This window comes from Hylobates moloch, unplaced genomic scaffold (genome assembly GCF_009828535.3).
Source record: "Hylobates moloch isolate HMO894 unplaced genomic scaffold, HMol_V3 SCAFFOLD_10, whole genome shotgun sequence".
Taxonomy (NCBI): Eukaryota; Metazoa; Chordata; class Mammalia; order Primates; family Hylobatidae; genus Hylobates; species Hylobates moloch.
Window position 1 is genome coordinate 1,573,781 of NW_026652285.1, and position 20,456 is coordinate 1,594,236.

General features: G+C 37.8%; 1 protein-coding gene across 5 annotated transcripts in view; it reads left to right on the plus strand.

The window, feature by feature from the left end:
- Window positions 1-20,456, plus strand: part of STXBP4 (syntaxin binding protein 4) — a 208,642-nt gene that overhangs the window by 48,016 nt on the left and 140,170 nt on the right. For all 5 annotated transcript variants that reach the window (XM_058444671.1, XM_032162787.2, XM_058444672.1 and 2 more), the window contains 2 exons: window positions 7,600-7,696; window positions 11,412-11,503. In XM_058444671.1, the coding sequence (XP_058300654.1) occupies window positions 7,600-7,696; window positions 11,412-11,503 (189 nt within the window). The remainder of the gene's footprint in view (window positions 1-7,599; window positions 7,697-11,411; window positions 11,504-20,456) is intronic.

The following is a 20,456-nucleotide window of genomic DNA, read 5'->3' on the forward strand; positions in this document are numbered from 1 at the left end:
CCAGGGATTCTCTTGACATAAGGGGTATGGACAAGGGGGCAGCTTATTTCTACTTGGACAATCTTTTTTAAAGTGTCCTTGTAGGCCACACTGGAAGCAAGCCCTGTTAGGCATTCAGTTTGCCCAGCTTTTCCCTTTTCCAGAGTCTCCAAAGTCTGGTTGCCTGAGGGCCATGACTAAAGCGGTGGCCTTTTTTTTTATCCTGTTTGTCCTGTTCTGCCTCCTCCTCCTGATCTCTATTATAAAAAACCAAAGTTGCCAAGTTCAATAGGGTTTCTAAGTTTTGCTCTGGGCCTAAGGTGGACTTTGAAATTTTTTCTAATGTCTGCAGCTGACCGAGTGATAAATTTATCCTTTAAGATTAGTTGGCCTTCAATAGAGTCAGGTGACAGAGAGGTGTGCTTTCTCAATGCCTCCCTTAGTCTCTCCAGAAAGGCGGTAGGATTTTCTTCCTTTCCCTGTGTTATAGTGGACATCAGTGAATAATTCATAGGCTTCTTCCTAGTTTTCCTTAGTCCTTCTAGCACGCAAGTTAGCAAATGTCTGTGGCACCAATCTCCATGTTCTGATTCTGTGTCCCAATGAGGGTGTACACTGGGAACTGCCTGCTGGCCTGTGGGGAATCGTTCTCTTTCCTCTGTTGTCATCCTATCATTGACCTAACTGAGATAACAGAGATTGCCAAACTCTCGGGCTGCAGTTATGGCAGCACTTCTCTCATTTGGGGTTAGTGTCTGATTTAGCAGTAACATTATATCTCTCCATGTCAGATCAAAGGAATGTCCTACCCCTTGTAAAGCATCAGTATAGCCATCAGGGTTATATGAGAATTTACCTAGGTCTATTAAGTCTGAGAGAGAAAAAGGTACATGCACTCTGGCTGGACCAAATTCTCCTCCTCCCACTGCTTGGAGTGGGCATAATCGGGGAATATTGGCACTCTTTGGTTCATTGTTTACCCCTTTGTCTATCTCCTTTTGTACCATTTGGGTTGAAGGGAGGTCCTTATTAGTTGGGGAAGGAGTCGGGGGGACGCTGGGGTAGGGAGGTAGACTCTGAGGGCTTCCCGTAGGGCATAAATCACACTTTTTACATAATTGCGAGTTGTCTCTTAATGAAAAGAAAGTTTGTACATATGGCACTTCACTCAATTTGCCTTCTTTTCTACAAAAGAGGTCTAGCTGTAAGATGGTGTTATAATTTACACTTCCTTCAGGAGGCCAGGTTTCTCCCCCTTGAAGAGGATATCATGGCCAGGCAGTACTGCAGAAGAATGTAAGTCATAGCGTCTGAGGGTCAAATTGGTCCCAGTTCTCCAGAATACATCTTAGGGGCGTTTTTGCCTTGGAGAGAACGTTTCTCTTCTGAAAAAAGAACATAGGGATGCCAGCACCCCTACTTATTTTCCAATGAGCATTAGTCCTAGAGTGTCCTTTATGGTCTTAATGCTTATTCCTTTCCAGGGTGCGTCACCACCCATGGACCTCTGTTTATCAGTTTAGTTATGCTCACCGATGTAGCAGTCCTGCACCTGTTTTCTCCCCTTTCTTGACCACAAAGAAAGGGGTCCAGGCTGCTGGATTCTAGTCCTTTACCAGCGTGCCCAACATTGCCTTTGTGCTCAGGGGTGAGTCCTAGAGCTGGGCTGGGTTCCTGAGTATTTCATAACAACCCAGCTGCCCCATCGAGATGCATTCCCATAAATAGTTCTTATGCAAATTCATTTCAGAGAGGGTGTAGGTAACCTTTGGAGTCAGGATTGAGATAGTCTTTTTGATTCTGTAAGTACTTTAAAGCTTGGCTGAGTGCAAACAGCTCTCACGTTTGAGGACACCAATTATTAGGCAATTTTTCCAACTCTGCTTCCACAAGATCCTCCCTATCAATTACTGAATACCCATGTGGTTTTTTCCTCAATCACCTGGAAGGAACCGTCTTTCTTTCGTCCTGAAGGGAGTTCCTCGTAGGTCTGGTTGGATCTTTGTATGGTAATTAAGATTTAAATCCCCTGTAAGGAAATCTACTGGGTAAAGGGAATTATCAGTGGTGTTAAATTACCTTTTTCTAACAGAATAGCACCATACTTTAAGATTTAATTACTTAATGGGAGAAAATTGGATAGTTCCTTCCTAACATCAGGGATAAGACAAGGATGTCTGCTTTGCCACTTCTATTTTATATTGCGCTGGAGGTTCTAGCCAGGATAATTAGACAAGAAAAAGAAATAAAAGGCATCCAGATTGCAGGAAGAATTAAAACTATCTCTATTCCCAGATGATGTGATCTTGTATATAAGAAGTCCTAAGGAATCTACCACAATATTATTAGACCTAAAAATGAGTTCAGCAAGTTTACAGTATACAAGATTATATATAAGAGGCAATTGTATTTCTATACACTAACAATGCACAGTAGACAATCTTTTACAATAGCATCTAAAAGAATAAAATATTTAGGAATTAATTTAACAAAAGAAGTGCAAGACTTATATCCTTAAAACTACAAACCATCATTGAAAGAAATTAAAGAAGATCTAAATAAATGGAAAGACATGTTGTGCTCGTAAATCTATGAGCAATACTTTAAGCAATTATTAAGATGGCAATACTCCCCACGTCGGTATACAGATTTAATGCAATCTTTCAAAATATCAGTTGGCTATTTTTCACAAATGGATAAGGTGACCGTAAAAGAAGGATCCATTTGTATGGAAATGGAAAAGACCCAAAATAGCTGAAACAGTCATGAAAAAGAAAAAAGTTTTTTGTTTTTTTTTTCCCCCAAGATGGTAGATTAGAGCGGTATTAGCATGCCTGTCCTCCTTGGAAAGACAAAATAGTGTATAGATATTCACACTGTGAAACTTTTCCCAAGAAGCAACATAGGAACTTAACAGGAAAATGGAATAAAACCCCGAAACCCTTTGAAAGAAGCAGCAGGCTGCAGCCTACACTATGAGCCAGCCAGAAAACTAAGTCCCAAGAGTGTAAGATGGGTAGAGATACACACCCCCACTGGGGAACCTGGCAGCGTAGCTCACAGGGGAAGGCATTAACCCTACCCAGCACTGGAACTCATATAGGGGGCAGTGGGAAGTGCATAGCATGCATTTGCAGCCTATGGACCGAAGGAAGCCATTCCTGATTCTACATTACAGGGGACTTTGTGGAAGTCGGCCAACTAACCCAGGCAGCGGTTGCAGGTTGAGAGAAGCTCCCAACTGAAATTCAGAATATAATCTCAAATGCAGATGAACTCCCTTGTCGAGAACCAGGGGGCAAGTGGGAAGGATGCTGTGGCCTCAGGCAGAGGAGCTTGGGCACCCTGGCTTTGCAAGTAGACTGCAAAGGGTGTGGCCTGAAAGCCTAGGGTTCCCATCTCTATGTGAAAGGCTTATGACCTGGAGCAGTTTTGATTTTAGCTAGCTGAAATTTAGCTAGCTGCTGCTAGCCAACACTGCAAGTGAGAGACCTGCATTGCCAAGTGCATGGGAGCTAGGTGAGGCTTATTGCCACCTGCTACTCCCTACTCCCTGTGTGAACTTCTGTGCAGCAGAGGCACCTATGTTCCACCTAGAACATGACTGCCAGTGGCCAGAGAACCACTCCCCAAACCCCACAGAGGCCACCGCTTGTCCCTCAGGTGGAGTCAGGGCACAGACTTGCGTGACCCAGCTCCCACCTGACTTTGCCCCTCCACCCACTCTGGTAGCTTAACACAAAGGACAGAAACTTGTGGGAACCCTATGGCCCTTCCTATCGCCCAAGATACCAGAGTACGTCCCCTGAGTATCATAAGGCAAGCATAAAGGAAGTGAAATAATGGACTTTGGAGACTCAGAAGGGGGATGGTGTGTGGGGCAAGGGATAAAAAACTACATATTGAGTACAGTGAACACTACTCGGGTAAACAGGTAAACTAAAATCTCAGACTTCACCATTAATACAATTCATCTATGTAATCAAAAACTACTTGTATCCCAAAAACTATTGAAATAAAAAATTAATAAAAAAAGAAAAAAGTTGAACTCACACTTTCTGATTTGAAATATGTAGTAAGCCTTACTGTAGAGTGAAAAAAGCAAGTTTTAGAAAACTATCTGTAGCATTTTTATGAAGCTAAAAAGCAGTAAAACAAAATAACATGTTAGGAATACATATGTATGTGATAAAACCATTTTAAAATAAACAGATCAAGAATGATAAGAAATCAATAGTTCAGAATTCATTAGTATGGTTACCTCTGGTGAAATACCATATCCATATTGTGATATGAATCCAACAGTATTCACAGTTTTATGCTGCTTAAGTGGATTCATAGGTGTTTTATTGTCCTACTTTAAAACTCATGTTTTTTTACATATATGCTTTTAGTATATACCAAATATTATGTAACAAAAAATTCATGGGAATAGTAAATCAAATATATGATAAGTCTTACCTCTGGGAATAAGTTCAAAAGGGGTTTTTATAATGTTTTGGTTACGTTCAAAAACTGAAGTAAATATAGTTGAGTGCTAAGCTTTAATGAAGCAAGATAGTAGATATCTATTACTTTATTATAGTATGTTTTATAACTTCTGTATTAATATTTTATAATTTTTTTAAAAATCCAGATAATTCTTACAGCTGCTGAAGTCATTGGCATAAAGCAAAGAGCACTAGCACTTTGTAGCATTGTGTTCAATAGTGAAAAATTATGTATAATCTAAATGATTATCAGAAGAATGCTTTAAAAAAAGTTCATTTCAGACAGTGTACAAACATAACAATTTTAAAAAGCATGCAATATTTGTAAAATGTATACAATAGAAAGGAATAATATATTGATAATTATTAACACTATTATATAGTGTGACAATTTTTGCAAAAAATCCACAATTTATATAAATTTATAGGTACTGTATTCATAGAAAAATCCTGAAAAATTAGATACAAATTGTTAATACAGCAATTGTCTTTGGAGCAATGGTTCTCAAGGGCAGGGCTGCTGTTTTTCTTCTTGGGACATTTGGCAATGTCTGGAGACATTTTTGGTTGTCACAGCTGGAAGACAGAGACCAAATTCAAAATCAGTAAAGATGCTTCTTAAAACCTCATGTATGAAAATTTAAAACATATTTTAAATAATTTATAAGTCAAAAACATTGCTAACAAACATGTAAACAATGTTTAATTGTACTTGTAACTAGGGGAATTCAAATTAACAAACAGCATACTATTTCAAATACAACATTGACAAAATAAAAGGCTGGAAACAGCAGATGCTGTTAAATCTCAAAAAAAATGTAGAAAAATAGAAATGCTTATTCACTACTGGTGTGCATAAATTGATGAAGCCAGTTTGGAGAACAATTCAACAATATCTAATAAAATTGACCATATGTCCCCTATGGCTTAGCACTTCCTTTTCTAGGGATACAGTGTAGAGAAATTTTCACACGTTTTTACAAAGAGACGTGTGTAATGTTCTGTAATTAAAAAAGAAAAAGCAGATTGGAGTAGTTATAAAAGCCTGTTAATCAGGGAATGGATAATAAATTACAATAAATTTATACAACAGATTACTATTCACAGTTAAAATAAGTGAACTAGTTTTGCAGACAATATTGAGCAATTATGAAATCATAAAATTGAGAAAAATAAAAATAATTTGTAGAGTTACTCTTTAAGATTATGATCTTGATGTAAAACCTTAAATCCACAAAATAAGAGTACATATTATTAGGGAATACTTGCTTATGTAGTAAAAGTCATTAAATTAAGACTAGGAAGAATACTTAGTATAGTAGTTCCTGCTGAGGAACAATTTATAAAAACTTTTAACCAAATATATAGTTTTATTTATTGAAAATATATACATAAATTTTAAGTACATATCAATGAGTAATTGATGATAGTGAGTATATGGGTGTTATTTGTATTATTCTTTTTTGTGTTTATATTTGAAACATTTTTATAACTGAAGAGAAAAAAATACAGAAGCTAAAAATCATTATGCCATGTTATACAATGCAAATAGACTACTATACAAGATAAGCAGATGATGCTAGACTAAGCTTAAGAATCAGTTTTGAAAGAATCTTTCCTGATATTCTTTCTCCATTCTTCTTTCATTGTTCCCAAATTGCTCACTTACAAATTAACCAGTTGCTTTGTGTGTTAATATACCCTATACATACTTCTATTAAATTACATGTTTTACTTATTTCTTTACAGTTGTTCTCACCCTAGAGACTCAAAAGTCATAAACTCTTTGGGGTGAGAAACTATATTTCATTTATCTACCACCTGTGCATAGTTTAGTGTCTGACAAATAGTAGGCACCAAATAAATTATTTGATGAATGAAATACTAAATGATTGAACAAGATTCTAAAGGAGGAAGAAATATGTAAGAGATAATTACCAATATTAAACTTTGCCTACATTTTAGTTTTGATGTGATCGACACTATATGTGCTCTTGCCATATCCAATAATAGGACATCCAATTAGTCCCTTTGCATTAGTTAAGATTAGATTTTGCTATATATAACTGGTGAACTCAAAATAACAGTGATTTCCTTTAGAAATTTCTTTCACACCAAAAAGAAATCTGAAAGAAGGTAATCCAGGGCTGCCATGGAGGTTTCAGTGTCAGGGACCATGTTCCAATTATCTTTCTGTTCCACCATGTTCACTGAGGTACCACATGAACCGAAAGAACTGCTCAAATTCCATCAGTCCCTCTTTCTTTCCTTCCTTCCTTTCATCTTTTTTCTTTCTCTTTCTTTCTCCCTTACTAATCCGCATGGACAAGAAGTGCTTACCCCAACTTTTGAAAGGAGACTTCCTAGTAGTACACTATGGCACTTCCCCTTGTATCTCATTGGCTAGTACCTAGTTAGTTGCATGGCTGCATGGAGATGTACAAGGGGCTGGGAAATGTCTTTTAGCTGCGTGGCAGTGTTTTCAGCTGAAAATTGTGGTTGGTTCAGTTACTAAGGAGCAAGGAGAGAATGGACATTGGAATACAATTAACAGTCTCTGAATTTTTAATCACTAATGGATACCAAAAGGAGAAAGAGCTTTTCCCTTAAGGGGAAGAGCCTGATGAAAGAGATAAGTAAGTGGCAGAGAAAGCTTTTTGGTTTACTATTTGTGTAAGCCAGCCCCTAACAAGCCAAAAATTAGAAGATTTTATGTTGAACTTAATTCCTATCAACTTCAGTTCTGCTCTCACAGACAAGATGTTAACCAAATAAAATTCATGTTTTAGAGTGTCACTTGTAAATCTGATGTAGTAGGATTCTTTTGCCATTTTACTTGTGCCAAATCATATAAACTAAGAAATAGTTTGATTTTTGGTTCTAGGACAATGTCATAAATTTGGTATTAGCCAAAATGCTAGTCCTGGGGAAAAAATGAGGTAGTAGTAAAATCAGGAAGCTAATCTTTAATAGGCACTTAATCAATAAATAACTGACTTCCCTTGAGTGTTTAATCCTGTTCAACTGTTTCTGGTATTGATTATTTTCCCTGGGTTGTAAAGTTTGTAATGAAAAGTTTTATTCTTTGGAGATTTGAAAAATTGCTTTTCATGAGTCCTTTATCTTCCAGGCTCTAAATTATCTTGGTATTCAGCCCACAAACGAACAACACCAAGCCCTGAGACAGCAAGTACAAGCAGACTCAAAAGGGACAGTGTCTTTTGGAGGTAATATTAGGTTTATTGTGTTGTATTATCACTGAATCATCATTCAAGAGTTATTGTGACACATTTTCATTAAGTGTTTGTTCTTTAGAAGGAGAGAATGAAAAGTAGAACTACATCCATTTCAAGTTCCTTAGTCAGTACCCCAAGAACTCAGCTGGAATTACTGACCTGGCAGGGTCAGCAGAAAGAAGAATTTCATTAGGACCTTTCAGCTATAAAATATCATCATTCTGTCATATTTTTTTAATTTTTTGTTTATTGCATAAACATTGCTTTAGTAATAACAAAAGAAACAGTACAAAATATGGAAGTTCTAATTTCACTACTGTGAGATTAATTCTAATCCTTTTTCAGCTAATATAATATAGTAAATATTTTTATGATGCTACCTAATTAGAGTCATCCCTTGGTATGGGAGGGGAATTGTTTCCAGGACCCCTGCATATACCCAAATCCAGCCATACTCAAATCTCATAGACAGCCTTGCAGAACCCACATATAGTAAAAGTTTACCCTCCACATATGTGGGCTTTTCCAGCCCACAAATACTGTATTTTTTATGCATTTGGTTGAAAAAACTTGATGTATAAGTGAACCTGTGTAGTTCAAGCCTATGTTATTCAGGGGTCAACTCTATTCTTTTTAAAGATACCGTAATGTACCACTTAGTTGTTGCACTATAATATTAAGCCTTTCTACTATTGTGAGTTTTCATGGTTTCTCAGTAGCTAATATTACAAATCTGTATTTATCAACATTGTGAATGTAGCTGTTTTTCTTTCTTAAGCCAAATCCTCACAAATGATTTGGACTTTTGATACATATTGGTAAATTGTTTTTCAGAGATATTTTGCACATATATTTGTTCTACCACCAGTAATGTTTTTTTTTTTTTTTTTTGAAACGGAGTCTTGCTCTGTCACCCAGGCTGGAGTGCAGTGGCGCAATCTCGGCTCACTGCAAGCTCCGCCTCCCGGGTTCACGCCATTCTCCTGCCTCAGCCTCTCCGAGTAGCTGGGACTACAGGCGCCCGCCACTATGCCCGGCTAATTTTTTTGTATTTTTAGTAGAGACGGGGTTTCACCTTGGTCTTGATCTCCTGACCTCGTGATCCGCCCGCCTCGGCCTCCCAAAGTGCTGGGATTACAAGCGTGAGCCACCGCGCCGGGCCTACCACCAATAATGTTTGAATGTAACACTTTTTGTCTTCTTGTCACTATTAAGTAATTTTTTCTTGTATAATAGATGTAACATTGTGTCATTTATAAAGCATCTGTATTGCCGAAAGAAAATTGACCTTTTGGTTTTTAAGTGATGAAAAAAAGATATTTTTCATCCCATCTCCACTTGAAAATCATCCCAAAATAATAATGAAAACAAGAAACAGAAAAACACATACAAGTAAAACCATAATATCTAAGGACAGAAAAATGGGTGAGGAAAGTAAACAAATTTGTGAGCAGAGGCAGGTAAAGCCCAAGTGTGTGAAGATAGAGGAAAACCACAATGAGGAACAAGTTGATTTGACCCTAAAATTGAAGACATCAAGTACTTCTGGAGACTGAGTTTTTAGGCAGGTAAATCCCAAGTGTGTGAAGATAGAGGAAAATCACAATGAGGAACAAGTTGATTTGACCCTAAAATTGAAGACATCAAGTACTTCTGGAGACTGAGTTTTTAGGCAGGTAAATCCCAAGTGTGTGAAAATAGAGGAAAATCACAATGAGGAACAAGTTGATTTGACCCTAAAATTGAAGACATCAAGTACTTCTGGAGACTGAGTTTTTAGGCAGGATATTAAAACAGGATTGTTGGAAATCTTTATAAGGAGAATTATGCATGCTCTTCTCTGCCCTTTCTCAAGTAGTCCGGCATCTACCACTGTACACCTCCAGGGTAAAAGAAGTATATTCCTTTGAGAAATTAAACCAGAGATCGTGGACCTATAGTTGCCAGCAGCAAGGGAGTTTGTGGAGTATATAGTGAGTCATCACTCGTAATACGCACCCAGATTGCTCAGGGAACTTTGCTGCCACGTTTATTACTATAGGCAGAAGACTATAGTATTCTCTTAAGAAGCTGAACAAAAATGTCAGCTGGCCACCAGATTGCCCTATAGTGAAAGCTGCCAGTTGACAAAGCAAGTTACACACACAAAATTTCCAACCAACTTTTTTAGTGCCCGATTCTTAAATATGAACTTATAGTCAAGAGTCATCAGAGAGGCCGGGCACAGTGGCTCACGCTTGTAATCCCAGCACTTTGGGAGGCCAAGGCGGGCGGATCACGAGGTCAGCAGATCGAGACCACGGTGAAACCCTGTCTCTACTAAAAATACAAAAAATTAGCCGGGCGTGGTGGCGGGCGCCTGTAGTCCCAGCTACTCGGAGAGGCTGAGGCAGGAGAATGGCGTGAACCCGGGAGGCGGAGCTTGCAGTGAGCCGAGATTGCGCCACTGCACTCCAGCCTGGGTGACAGAGCGAGACTCTGTCTCAAAAAAAAAAAAAAAGAAAAAAAACAAAACAACAACAAAAAAAAGGGTCACCAGAGATTTGGAGAAATCCTCCAACATAAAGTATAGAACCCCAAACTATCAGACAAACAGAAAAAAAGGAACTCAGAAAAAAAGAAAGAAGCACAGAAGAGAATTTCAGGTTAGGAGGCCAGGTGAAGTGACTCATACCTGTAATCCCAGCACTTTAGGAGGCCAAGGTGAGTGGGTCACCTGAGGTGAGGAGTTCAAAACCAGCCTGGCCAATATGGTGAAACCCTGTCTCTACTAAAAATACAAAAATCAGCTGGGCATGGTGGTGCATGCCTGTAATCCTAGCTACTCAGGAGGCTGAGGCAGGAGAATCGCTTGAACCTGGGCAGTGGAGGTTGCAGTGAGTCAAGATCGTGCCACTGCACTCCAGCCTGGGTGACAGAATGAGACTTCGTCTCAATTAATTAATTAATTAATTCAGGTAAACTCTCATAACATCTTTAAAAAGAAAAGTAAAGGTAATGCAACCATGAAATAAAGTAGGATATTGTAAAACAAGAACAATCAGAGAATATTTAAAAGAATCCTTGGAAATTAAAAATACAGTAGCCAAAGTGGAAAATATTTGAGGATACATAGATGAGTAAGTTACTCTCCATGTCAGAAGAAGCCTATGAACTGTTCTTTTGCCTCTTTGCCACGTGGCCTTGGACAGTTGAAGGCATTTAACCTGTCTCAGCCTCAATTTTTTTCATCTGTAAAATGGACAGGATAAGAGGACCTACCTCAGAAGACTGTTGGGAGGATGAAATTTCTAAGCACCATGCCTGCCATACAGCAGCTGTTACATAAACATTAGCTGCTGCTATTAATAATTGCTACCAAACCTCAGGTTCTTCCAGCTGGAAAAGCCATAAATCATAATATTGTCATATGTTTCAGAAAAAGTTCTACTCATAATACAAGGGTTGAAAAACTATAGGTCCACGATATATATTTGCTTTATTATTATCTTAACTGAATTATTAATTTTAGGAAAGTTAACTGAAGTAAGTTCAGACCAATTTGTCTCTTCTTATTTGAACTTACATTTACCTATCACTTCAGTCAATACTATTTTAAGATAATTTATGCGGGTTAAATTTAAAACATTAGCAACTTCATATAGAATAAAGTAAGATTTAGAAGGGGTTAAATGCTATGTTCTTACTTAAATGTGTTCCATTTTAGATTTTGTCCAGGTTGCCAGAAACTTGTTTTGCTTGCAGTTGGATGAAGTAAATGTTGGTGAACATGAAATTTCCAATATATTAGATTCACAGGTAGAGTATGCCCTATAGGATTGCTTTGACATGTATAAGTCACAAGTCTTGAATGTTATATGTCATATGTGTAGGCTTTTTACACTTAAAAACAGAAATAATACATGTTTCTTGCGTAAATATATAAATACAAATCAATTTAAAATCAAAAGTAAAAGTTCATCCTGATATTCATTCTCCTCTCTCACTAGCCTCTTGTGCTACTCCCACACCTAAGTTTACCAGTATTGACAATTTGATATGTGGAGGATACGTGCTATAACTAGCTAGCTAGACAAACTGACAGATACCGTGTGTGCATGTGTCCATTCTAATCTGTTTTATCTCTCTATAATATACACACAGAAAAGCACCTATATAATATGTATATACTATGAAATTTTATAGCCTAAACCATCCTTATTTAATTAGCATCCAGATCAAGAAACATAATATTAAATAAATACATTACCAGATGCTCTCCTGCCCCCAGGTTCCTTTTTGATTGCTAGTAACACCCCTGTACCCCCACAAAAAATTGGGTAACTACTCTTTCACCTTCTAACAATGTAGTTTGGTTTTGCCTCTTTTTGTGCTTTATGTAAAATGGGATTGTGAAGTCTATTAGCTTCAATTATGTGTTCTATAGAAGTTTGACATTTATATTATTGAATATTTTAGTCCTTTTCATTGTGGATTTTTGGTAGTTTTATCCTCTTAAGGACCTCCTTCTTAATTTATGTTCTGTATAATTTGTATATTTAGTTAAAAACTTCATTCATTATGCATGGCAAACCACTTGTTTTCGTTCCACTATCATTTATTTAAAAACCTATCTTCATTTTTGCCATTAATTTGAAATGCAAACTTTATCATATATTAAATTTCTATCTAGATACACAGATCTGTTTTTACATCTACCATTTGAATGTTTCTTACCTTAAAATTGACTTAGTCTCATGATATACTTATAACAACTTTTCATTGGTTGATTTTTTTTTTTTTAGTTTCTAGTGATTAAAATAATTGGATATATAAATACATATTTTTTTGTTATTTTATTATTATACATTAGGTTTTAGGGTACATGTGCACAATGTGCAGGTTTGTTACATATGTATCCATGTGCCGTGTTGGTTTGCTGCACCCATTAACTCGTCACTTAGCATTAGGTATATCTCCTAATGCTGTCCCTCCCCCCTCCCCCCAACCCACAACAGTCCCCGGAGTGTGATGTTCCCCTTCCTGTGTCCATGAGTTCTCATTGTTAAATTCCCACCTATGAGTGAGAACACGCGGTGTTTGGTTTTTTGTCCTTGCGATAGTTTACTGAGAATGATGGTTTCCAGTTTCATCCATGTCCCTACAAAGGACACGAACTCATCATTTTTTGTGGCTGCATAGTATTCCATGGTATATATGTGCCACATTTTCTTAATCCGGTCTATCGTTGTTGGACATTTGGGTTGGTTCCAAGTCTTTGCTATTGTGAATAGTGCTGCAACAAACATACGTGTGCATATGTCTTTATAGCAGCATGATTTATAGTCCTTTGGGTATATACCCAGTAATGGGATGGCTGGGTCAAATGGTATTTCTAGTTCTAGATCCCTGAGGAATCTCCACACTGACTTCCACAATGGTTGAACTAGTTTACAGTCCCACCAACAGTGTAAAAGTGTTCCTATTTCTCCACATCCTCTCCAGCACCTGTTGTTTCCTGATTTTTTAATGATGGCCATTCTAACTGGTGTGAGATGCTATCTCTGTGGTTTTGATTTGCATTTCTCTGATGGCCGGTGATGATGAGCATTTTTTCATGTGTTTTTTGGCTGCATAAATGTCTTCTTTTGAGAAGTGTCTGTTCATGTCCTTCGCCGACTTTTTGATGGGGTTGTTTTTTTCTTGTAAATTTGTTTGAGTTCATTGTAGATTCTGGATATTAGCCCTTTGTCAGATGAGTAGGTTGCAAAAATTTTCTCCCATTCTGTAGGTTGCCTGTTTACTCTGATGGTAGTTTCTTTTGCTGTGCAGAAGCTCTTTAGTTTAACTAGATCCCATTTGTCAATTTTGGCTTGTGTTGCCATTGCTTTTGGTGTTTTAGACATGAAGTCCTTGCACACGCCTATGTCCTGAATGGTATTGCCTAGGCTTTCTTCTAGGGTTTTTACGGTTTTAGGTCTAACATGTAAGTCTTTAATCCATCTTGAATTAATTTTTGTATAAGGTGTAAGGAAGGGATCCAGTTTCAGCTTTCTGCATATGGCTAGCCAGTTTTCCCAGCACCATTTATTAAATAGGGAATCCTTTCCCCATTTCTTGTTTTTGTCAGGTTTGTCAAAGATCAGATAGTTGTAGCTATGCGGCATCATTTCTGAGGGCTCTGTTCTGTTCCATTGATCTATGTCTCTGTTGTGGTACCAGTACCATGCTGTTTTGGTTACTGTAGCCTTGTAGTATAGTTTAAAGTCAGGTAGCGTGATGCCTCCAGCTTTGTTCTTTTGGCTTAGGATTGACTTGGCGATGTGGGCTCTTTTTTGGTTCCATATGAACTTTAAAGTAGTTTTTTCCAATTCTGTGAAGAAAGTCATTGGTAGTTTGATGGGGATGTCATTGAATCTATAAATTACCTTGGGCAGTATGGCCATTTTCACGATGTTGATTCTTCCAACCCATGAGCATGGAATGTTCTTCCATTTGTTTGTATCCTCTTTTATTTCATTGAGCAGTGGTTTGTAGTTCTTCTTGAAGAGGTCCTTCACATCCCTTGTAAGTTGGATTCCTAGGTATTTGATTCTCTTTGAAGCAATTGTGAATGGGAGTTCACTCATGATTTGCCTCTCTGTTTTTCTGTGATTGGTGTACAAGAATGCTTGTGATTTTTGTACATTGATTTTGTATCCTGAGACCTTGCTGAAGTTGCTAATCAGCTTAAGGAGATTTTGGGCTGAGACAATGGGGTTTTCTAGATATACAGTCATGTCATCTGCAAACAGGGACAATTTGACTTCCTCTTTTCCTAATTGAATACCCTTTATTTCCTTCTCCTGCTTGATTGCTCTGGCCAGAACTTCCAGCACTATGTTGAATAGGAGTGGTGAGACAGGGCATCCCTGTCTTGTGCCCGTTTTCAAAGGGAATGCTTCCAGTTTTTGCCCATTCAGTATGATATTGGCTGTGGGCTTGTCATAGATAGATCTTATTATTTTGAGATACGTCCCATCAATACCTAATTTATTGAGAGTTTTTAGCATGAAAGGTTGTTGAATTTTGTCAAAGGCCTTTTCTGCATCTATTGAGATAATCATGTGGTTTTTGTCTTTGGTTCTGTTTATATGCTGGATTACACTTATTGATTTGTGTGTGTTGAACCAGCCTTGCATCCCAGGGATGAAGCCCACTTGATCATGGTGTATAAGCTTTTTGATGTGCTGCTGGATTCGGTTTGCCAGTATTTTATTGAGGATTTTTGCATCAATGTTCATCAAGGATATTGGTCTGAGATTCTCTTTTTTGGTTATGTCTCTGCCAGGCTTTGGTATCAGGACGATGCTGGCTTCATAAAATGTGTTAGGGAGGATTCCCTCTTTTTCTATCGATTGGAATAGTTTCAGAAGGAATGGTACCAGTTCCTCCTTGTACCTCTGGTAGAATTCAGCTGTGAATCCATCAGGTCCTGGACTCTTTTTGGTTGGTAAGCTATTGATTATTGCCACAACTTCAGAACCTGTTATTGGTCTATTCAGAGATTCAGCTTCTTCGTGGTTTAGTCTTGGGAGGGTGTATTTGTCGAGGAATTTATCCATTTCTTCTAGATTTTCTAGTTTATTTGCATAGAGGTGTTTGTAGTATTCTCTGATGGTAGATTGTATTTCTGTGGGATTGGTGGTGATATCCCCTTTTTCATTTTTTATTGCATCTATTTGATTCTTCTCTCTTTTCTTCTTTATTAGTCTTGCTAGCGGTCTATCAATTTTGTTGAACTTTTCAAAAATCCAGCTCCTGGATTCATTAATTTTTTGAAGGGTTTTTTGTGTCTCTATTTCCTTCAGTTCTGCTCTGATTTTAGTTATTTCTAGCCTTCTGCTAGCTTTTGAATGTGTTTGCTCTTGCTTTTCTAGTTCTTTTAATTGTGATGTTAGGGTGTCAATTTTGGATCTTTCCTGCTTTCTCTTGTGGGCATTTAGTGCTATAAATTTCCCTCTACACACTGCTTTGAATGTGTCCCAGAGATTCTGGTATGTTGTGTCTTTGTTCTCGTTGGTTTCAAAGAACATCTTTATTTCTGCCTTCATTTCATTATATACCCAATAGTCATTCAGGAGCAGGTTGTTCAGTTTCCATGTAGTTGAGTGGTTTTGAGTGAGTTTCTTAATCCTGAGTTCTAGTTTGATTGCACTGTGGTCTGAGAGACAGTTTGTTATAATTTCTGTTCTTTTACATTTGCTGAGGAGAGCTTTACTTCCAACTATGTGGTCAATGTTGGAATTGGTGTGGTGTGGTGCTGAAAAAAATGTATATTCTGTTGATTTGGGGTGGAGAGTTCTGTAGATGTCTATTAGGTCCACTTTGTGCAGAGCTGAGTTCAATTCCTGGATATCCTTGTTAACTTTCTGTCTCATTGATCTGTCTAATGTTGACAGTGGGGTGTTAAAATCTCCCATTATTATTGTGTGGGAGTTTAAGTCCCTTTGTAGGTCACTCAGGACTTGCTTTATGAATCTGAGTGCTCCTGTGTTGGGTGCATATATATTTAGGATAGTTAGCTCTTCTTGTTGAATTGATCCCTTTACCATTATGTAATGGCCTTCTTTGTCTCTTTTGATCTTTGTTGGTTTAAAGTCTATTTTATCAGAGACTAGGATTGCAACCCCTGCCTTTTTTGGTTTTCCATTTGCTTGATAGAGCTTCCTCCATCCCTTTATTTTGAGTCTATGTGTGTCTCTGCACGTGAGATGGGTTTCCTGAATACAGCACACTGATGGGTCTTGACTCCTTATCCAGTTTTCCAGTCTGTGTCTTTTAATTGCAGCATTTAGCCCATTTACATTTAAAGTTAATATTGTTATGTGTGAATCTGATCCTGTCATTATGATGTTAGTTGGTTATTTTGCTGGTTAGTTGATGCAGTTTCTTCCTATCCTCAATGGTCTTTGCAATTTGGCATGTTTTTGCAGTGGCTGGTACCGGTTGTTCCTTTCCATGTTTAGTGCTTCCTTCAGGAGCTCTTTTAGGGCAGGCCTGGTGGTGACAAAATCACTCAGCATTTGCTTGTCTGTAAAGTATTTTATTTCTCCTTCACTTATGAAGCTTAGTTTGGCTGGATATGAAATTCTGGGTTGAAAATTCTTTTCTTTGAGAATGTTGAATATCGGCCCCCACTCTCTTCTGGCTTGTAGAGTTTCTGCCGAGAGATCAGCTGTTAGTCTGATGGGCTTCCCTTTGTGGGTAACCCGACCTTTCTCTCTGGCTGCCCTTAACATTTTTTCCTTTATTTCAACTTTGGTGAATCTGACAATTATGTGTCTTGGAGTTGCCCTTCTTGAGGAGTATCTTTGTGGCGTTCTCTGTACTTCCTGAATCTGAATGTTGGCCTGCCTGGCTAGATTGGGGAAGTTCTCCTGGATGATATCTTGCAGAGTGTTTTCCAACTTGGTTCCATTCGCCCCGTCATTTTCAGGTACACCAATCAGACGTAGGTTTGGTCTTTTCACATAGTCCAAAATTTCTTGGAGGCTTTGTTCATTTCTTTTTATTCTTTTTTCTCTAAACTTCCCTTCTCGCTTCATTTCATTCATTTCGTCTTCCATCACTGATACCCTTTCTTCCAGTTGATCGCATCGGCTCCCGAGGCTTCTGCAATCTTCACGTAGTTCTCGAAACTTGGCTTTCAGCTCCATCAGCTCCTTTAAGCCCTTCTCTACACTGGTTATTCTAGTTATCCATTCGTCTAATTTTTTTTCAAAGTTTTTAACTTCCTTGCTATTGTTTTGAATTTCCTCCTGTAGCTCGGAGTAGTTTGATCGTCTGAAGCCTTCTTCTCTCAACTCGTCAAAGTCATTCTCCATCCAGCTTTGTTCCGTTGCTGGTGAGGAACTGCGTTCCTTTGGAGGAGGAGAGGTGCTCTGCTTTTTAGAGTTTCCAGTTTTTCTGCTCTGTTTTTTCCCCATCTTTGTGGTTTTATCTACTTTTGGTCTTTGATGATGGTGATGTACAGATGGGTTTTTGGTGTGGATGTCCTTTCTGTTTGTTAGTTTTCCTTCTACCAGACAGGACCCTCAGCTGCAGGTCTGTTGGAGTTTGCTAGAGGTCCACTCCAGACCCTGTTTGGCTGGGTGTCAGCAGCGGTGGCTGCAGAACAGTGGATTTTCATCAGACCACAATTTCAGCTGTCTGATAGTTCCTCTGGAAGTTTTGTCTCAGAGGAGTACCTGGCCGAGTGAGGTGTCAGTCTGTCCCTACTGCGGAGTGCCTCCCAGTTACGCTGCTCAAGGGTCAGGGACCCACTTTGGGAGGCACTCTGTCCGTTCTCAGATCTCCAGCTGCGTGCTGGGAGAACCACTACTCTCTTCAAAGCTGTCAGACAGGGACATTTAAGTCTGCAGAGGTTCCTGCTGAATTTTTGTTTGTCTGTGCCCTGCCCCCAGTGGTGGAGCCTACAGAGGCAGGCAGGCCTCCTTGCGCTGTGGTGGGCTCCACCCAGTTCGAGCTTCCTGGCTGCTTTGTTTACCTAAGCAAGCCTGGGCAATGGCAGGCGCCCCTCCCCCAGCCTCGCTGCTGCCTTGCAGTTTGATCTCAGACTGCTGTGCTAGCAATCAGTGAGACTCCGTGGGCATAGGACCCTCCGAGCCAGGTGCAGGACACAATCTCCTGGTGTGCCGTTTTCCAGGCCCGTTGGAAAAGCACAGTATTAGGGTGGGACTGACCCGATTTTCTGGGTGCCGTCTGTTACCCCTTTCTTTGACTAGGAAAGGGAACTCCCTGACCCCTTGCACTTCCCGAGTGAGACAATGCCTCGCCCTGCTTCGGCTGGCGCACAGTGCGCTGCACCGACTGTCCTGCACCCAGTTTGGCACTCCCTAGTGAGATGAACCCGGTACCTCAAACGGAAATGCAGAAATCACCCGTCTTCTGTGCGGCTCACGCTGGGAGCTGTAGACCGGAGCTGTTCCTATTCGGCCATCTTGGCTCCACCCCTAAATATATATATTTTTAAAAGAAACCTGTTATTATACAATTCTTTTAAATGTTACCAGTAGAATCTAAATACTACAGTATTTTATACCTGTAACCATCTATTTCAAAGAAAATTCATGCATTATCCTTTTATGCTCACAACTTTATCTTTTCTTTTTCTCTGTTAGCTCTTATTTCTGTTCCATATAGACCTGGAATCTTATCCTGATAACACATAATTGTATGCTTGCGAAATGATCACCCTATCATTTTGCTGCAAAAAAAAAACTTTAAATGAATTAAAATGATTTGTTTTATTTTCCTATGTTTAAAAGGCTTTACAAATTAAAATTTTCTTCTGTATTGAATTATAATTATACTTATTGGTATATAATTAATAAAATTAGAAATCTGACATAACTTTTGATCAATTATTTTTATGAACATATTAAAAATATAAATCTATATTTTAATGGGATGAAAGAATTCTTTTCATGCCATCTCTGTCCCTTATGAAATTACCATATTTACCTGGGAATTTCTGGACTCTTTTTTCTTGTGGTTTCTTGTCTTCATAAGTCTTGATATCTGATAAGAAGTTCTCCTATCTTATTTTTATTTATCTTATTTACTTTTAATTGACAAATAATAATTTAATATATTTATTGTGTACAACATGACTTAGAATATGCATGAGTGGCTCAATTTAGCTAATTAACATATGCTTTACCTCAAATAATGTATCTTTTTTATAGTGAGAACACTTAAAATCTACTCTCTTAGCAATTTTCAAAATGCAATACATCATTATTAACTATAGTCACCATGTTGTACAATATATCTCTTGAACTTTTTTCTGCTGTCTTATGGAAATGTTTTGTCCTTTGACATCACTTCAAACTGCCCCCCAGACCTCCTGCCATTCTTTTAAAATATTGCTTTGGCTAATCTGCAGTCTTATCTTGTCCATATGAGTTCCACGAAAAATCTGGTTCTATTGAATTTATAGATTATTTTGGGAAGAATCAACATCTTTATAAATTTAAGTTTCTGTGAACATGTTATGGCTTCTCATGTATTTATATCTTCTTTGATGTCAATATATTTTATATATTTCTAATTAATTATATTTTAATAATCTAGTTACCTTACACTTTTTGTTGCCATTAAAATTAATGGTATCTTTTAAAAATTTGTTTCATTTTAAATTTATTTGGTTTTATGTAAAATAAAATTAATTTTTATATATTTACCTTATATCTTACAACCTTGTTACATCCATTTGCTTTTTATTTTCCAGAAAGTCTTCAACATTTTTTGTTCTAGTAATACCCTTTCTGAGTTGCTAATAGTCTTATTAACTTATATATTTCTTTATTTTTGTTTCTGTTTTCAGATATACTTTTAAATAAATGATATGGTCAGTCAAGTTCTTTTAGTGCTGCTAGAAACCCTAAATTCAAGCAGGAGAATAGATATGTTACATATTTTTAATAACTTTTTCTTTTAGTTCAAGTTTAAAAACAAAAATTGCACTTTTATTTCATGGTTATATTTAGAGCTCTACTGTTTTCAAGTGATATGCTTTATTGACAGGAAGTTTGAATACTGTTTATTATTAATTACATGATTTCAAATTCCAGAAACACAGAGTATATAAGTATATGATTTATTGTACAAATAAGTCTGACTGCTCATTTAAAAAATGATGCATGTCACTTTTTTTAATGTTTCAAATCACTTTGTTCTCTTTTGTAAGCAATCTCTTTTTCTGCTAAGCATGTTGCCCATTGCAATC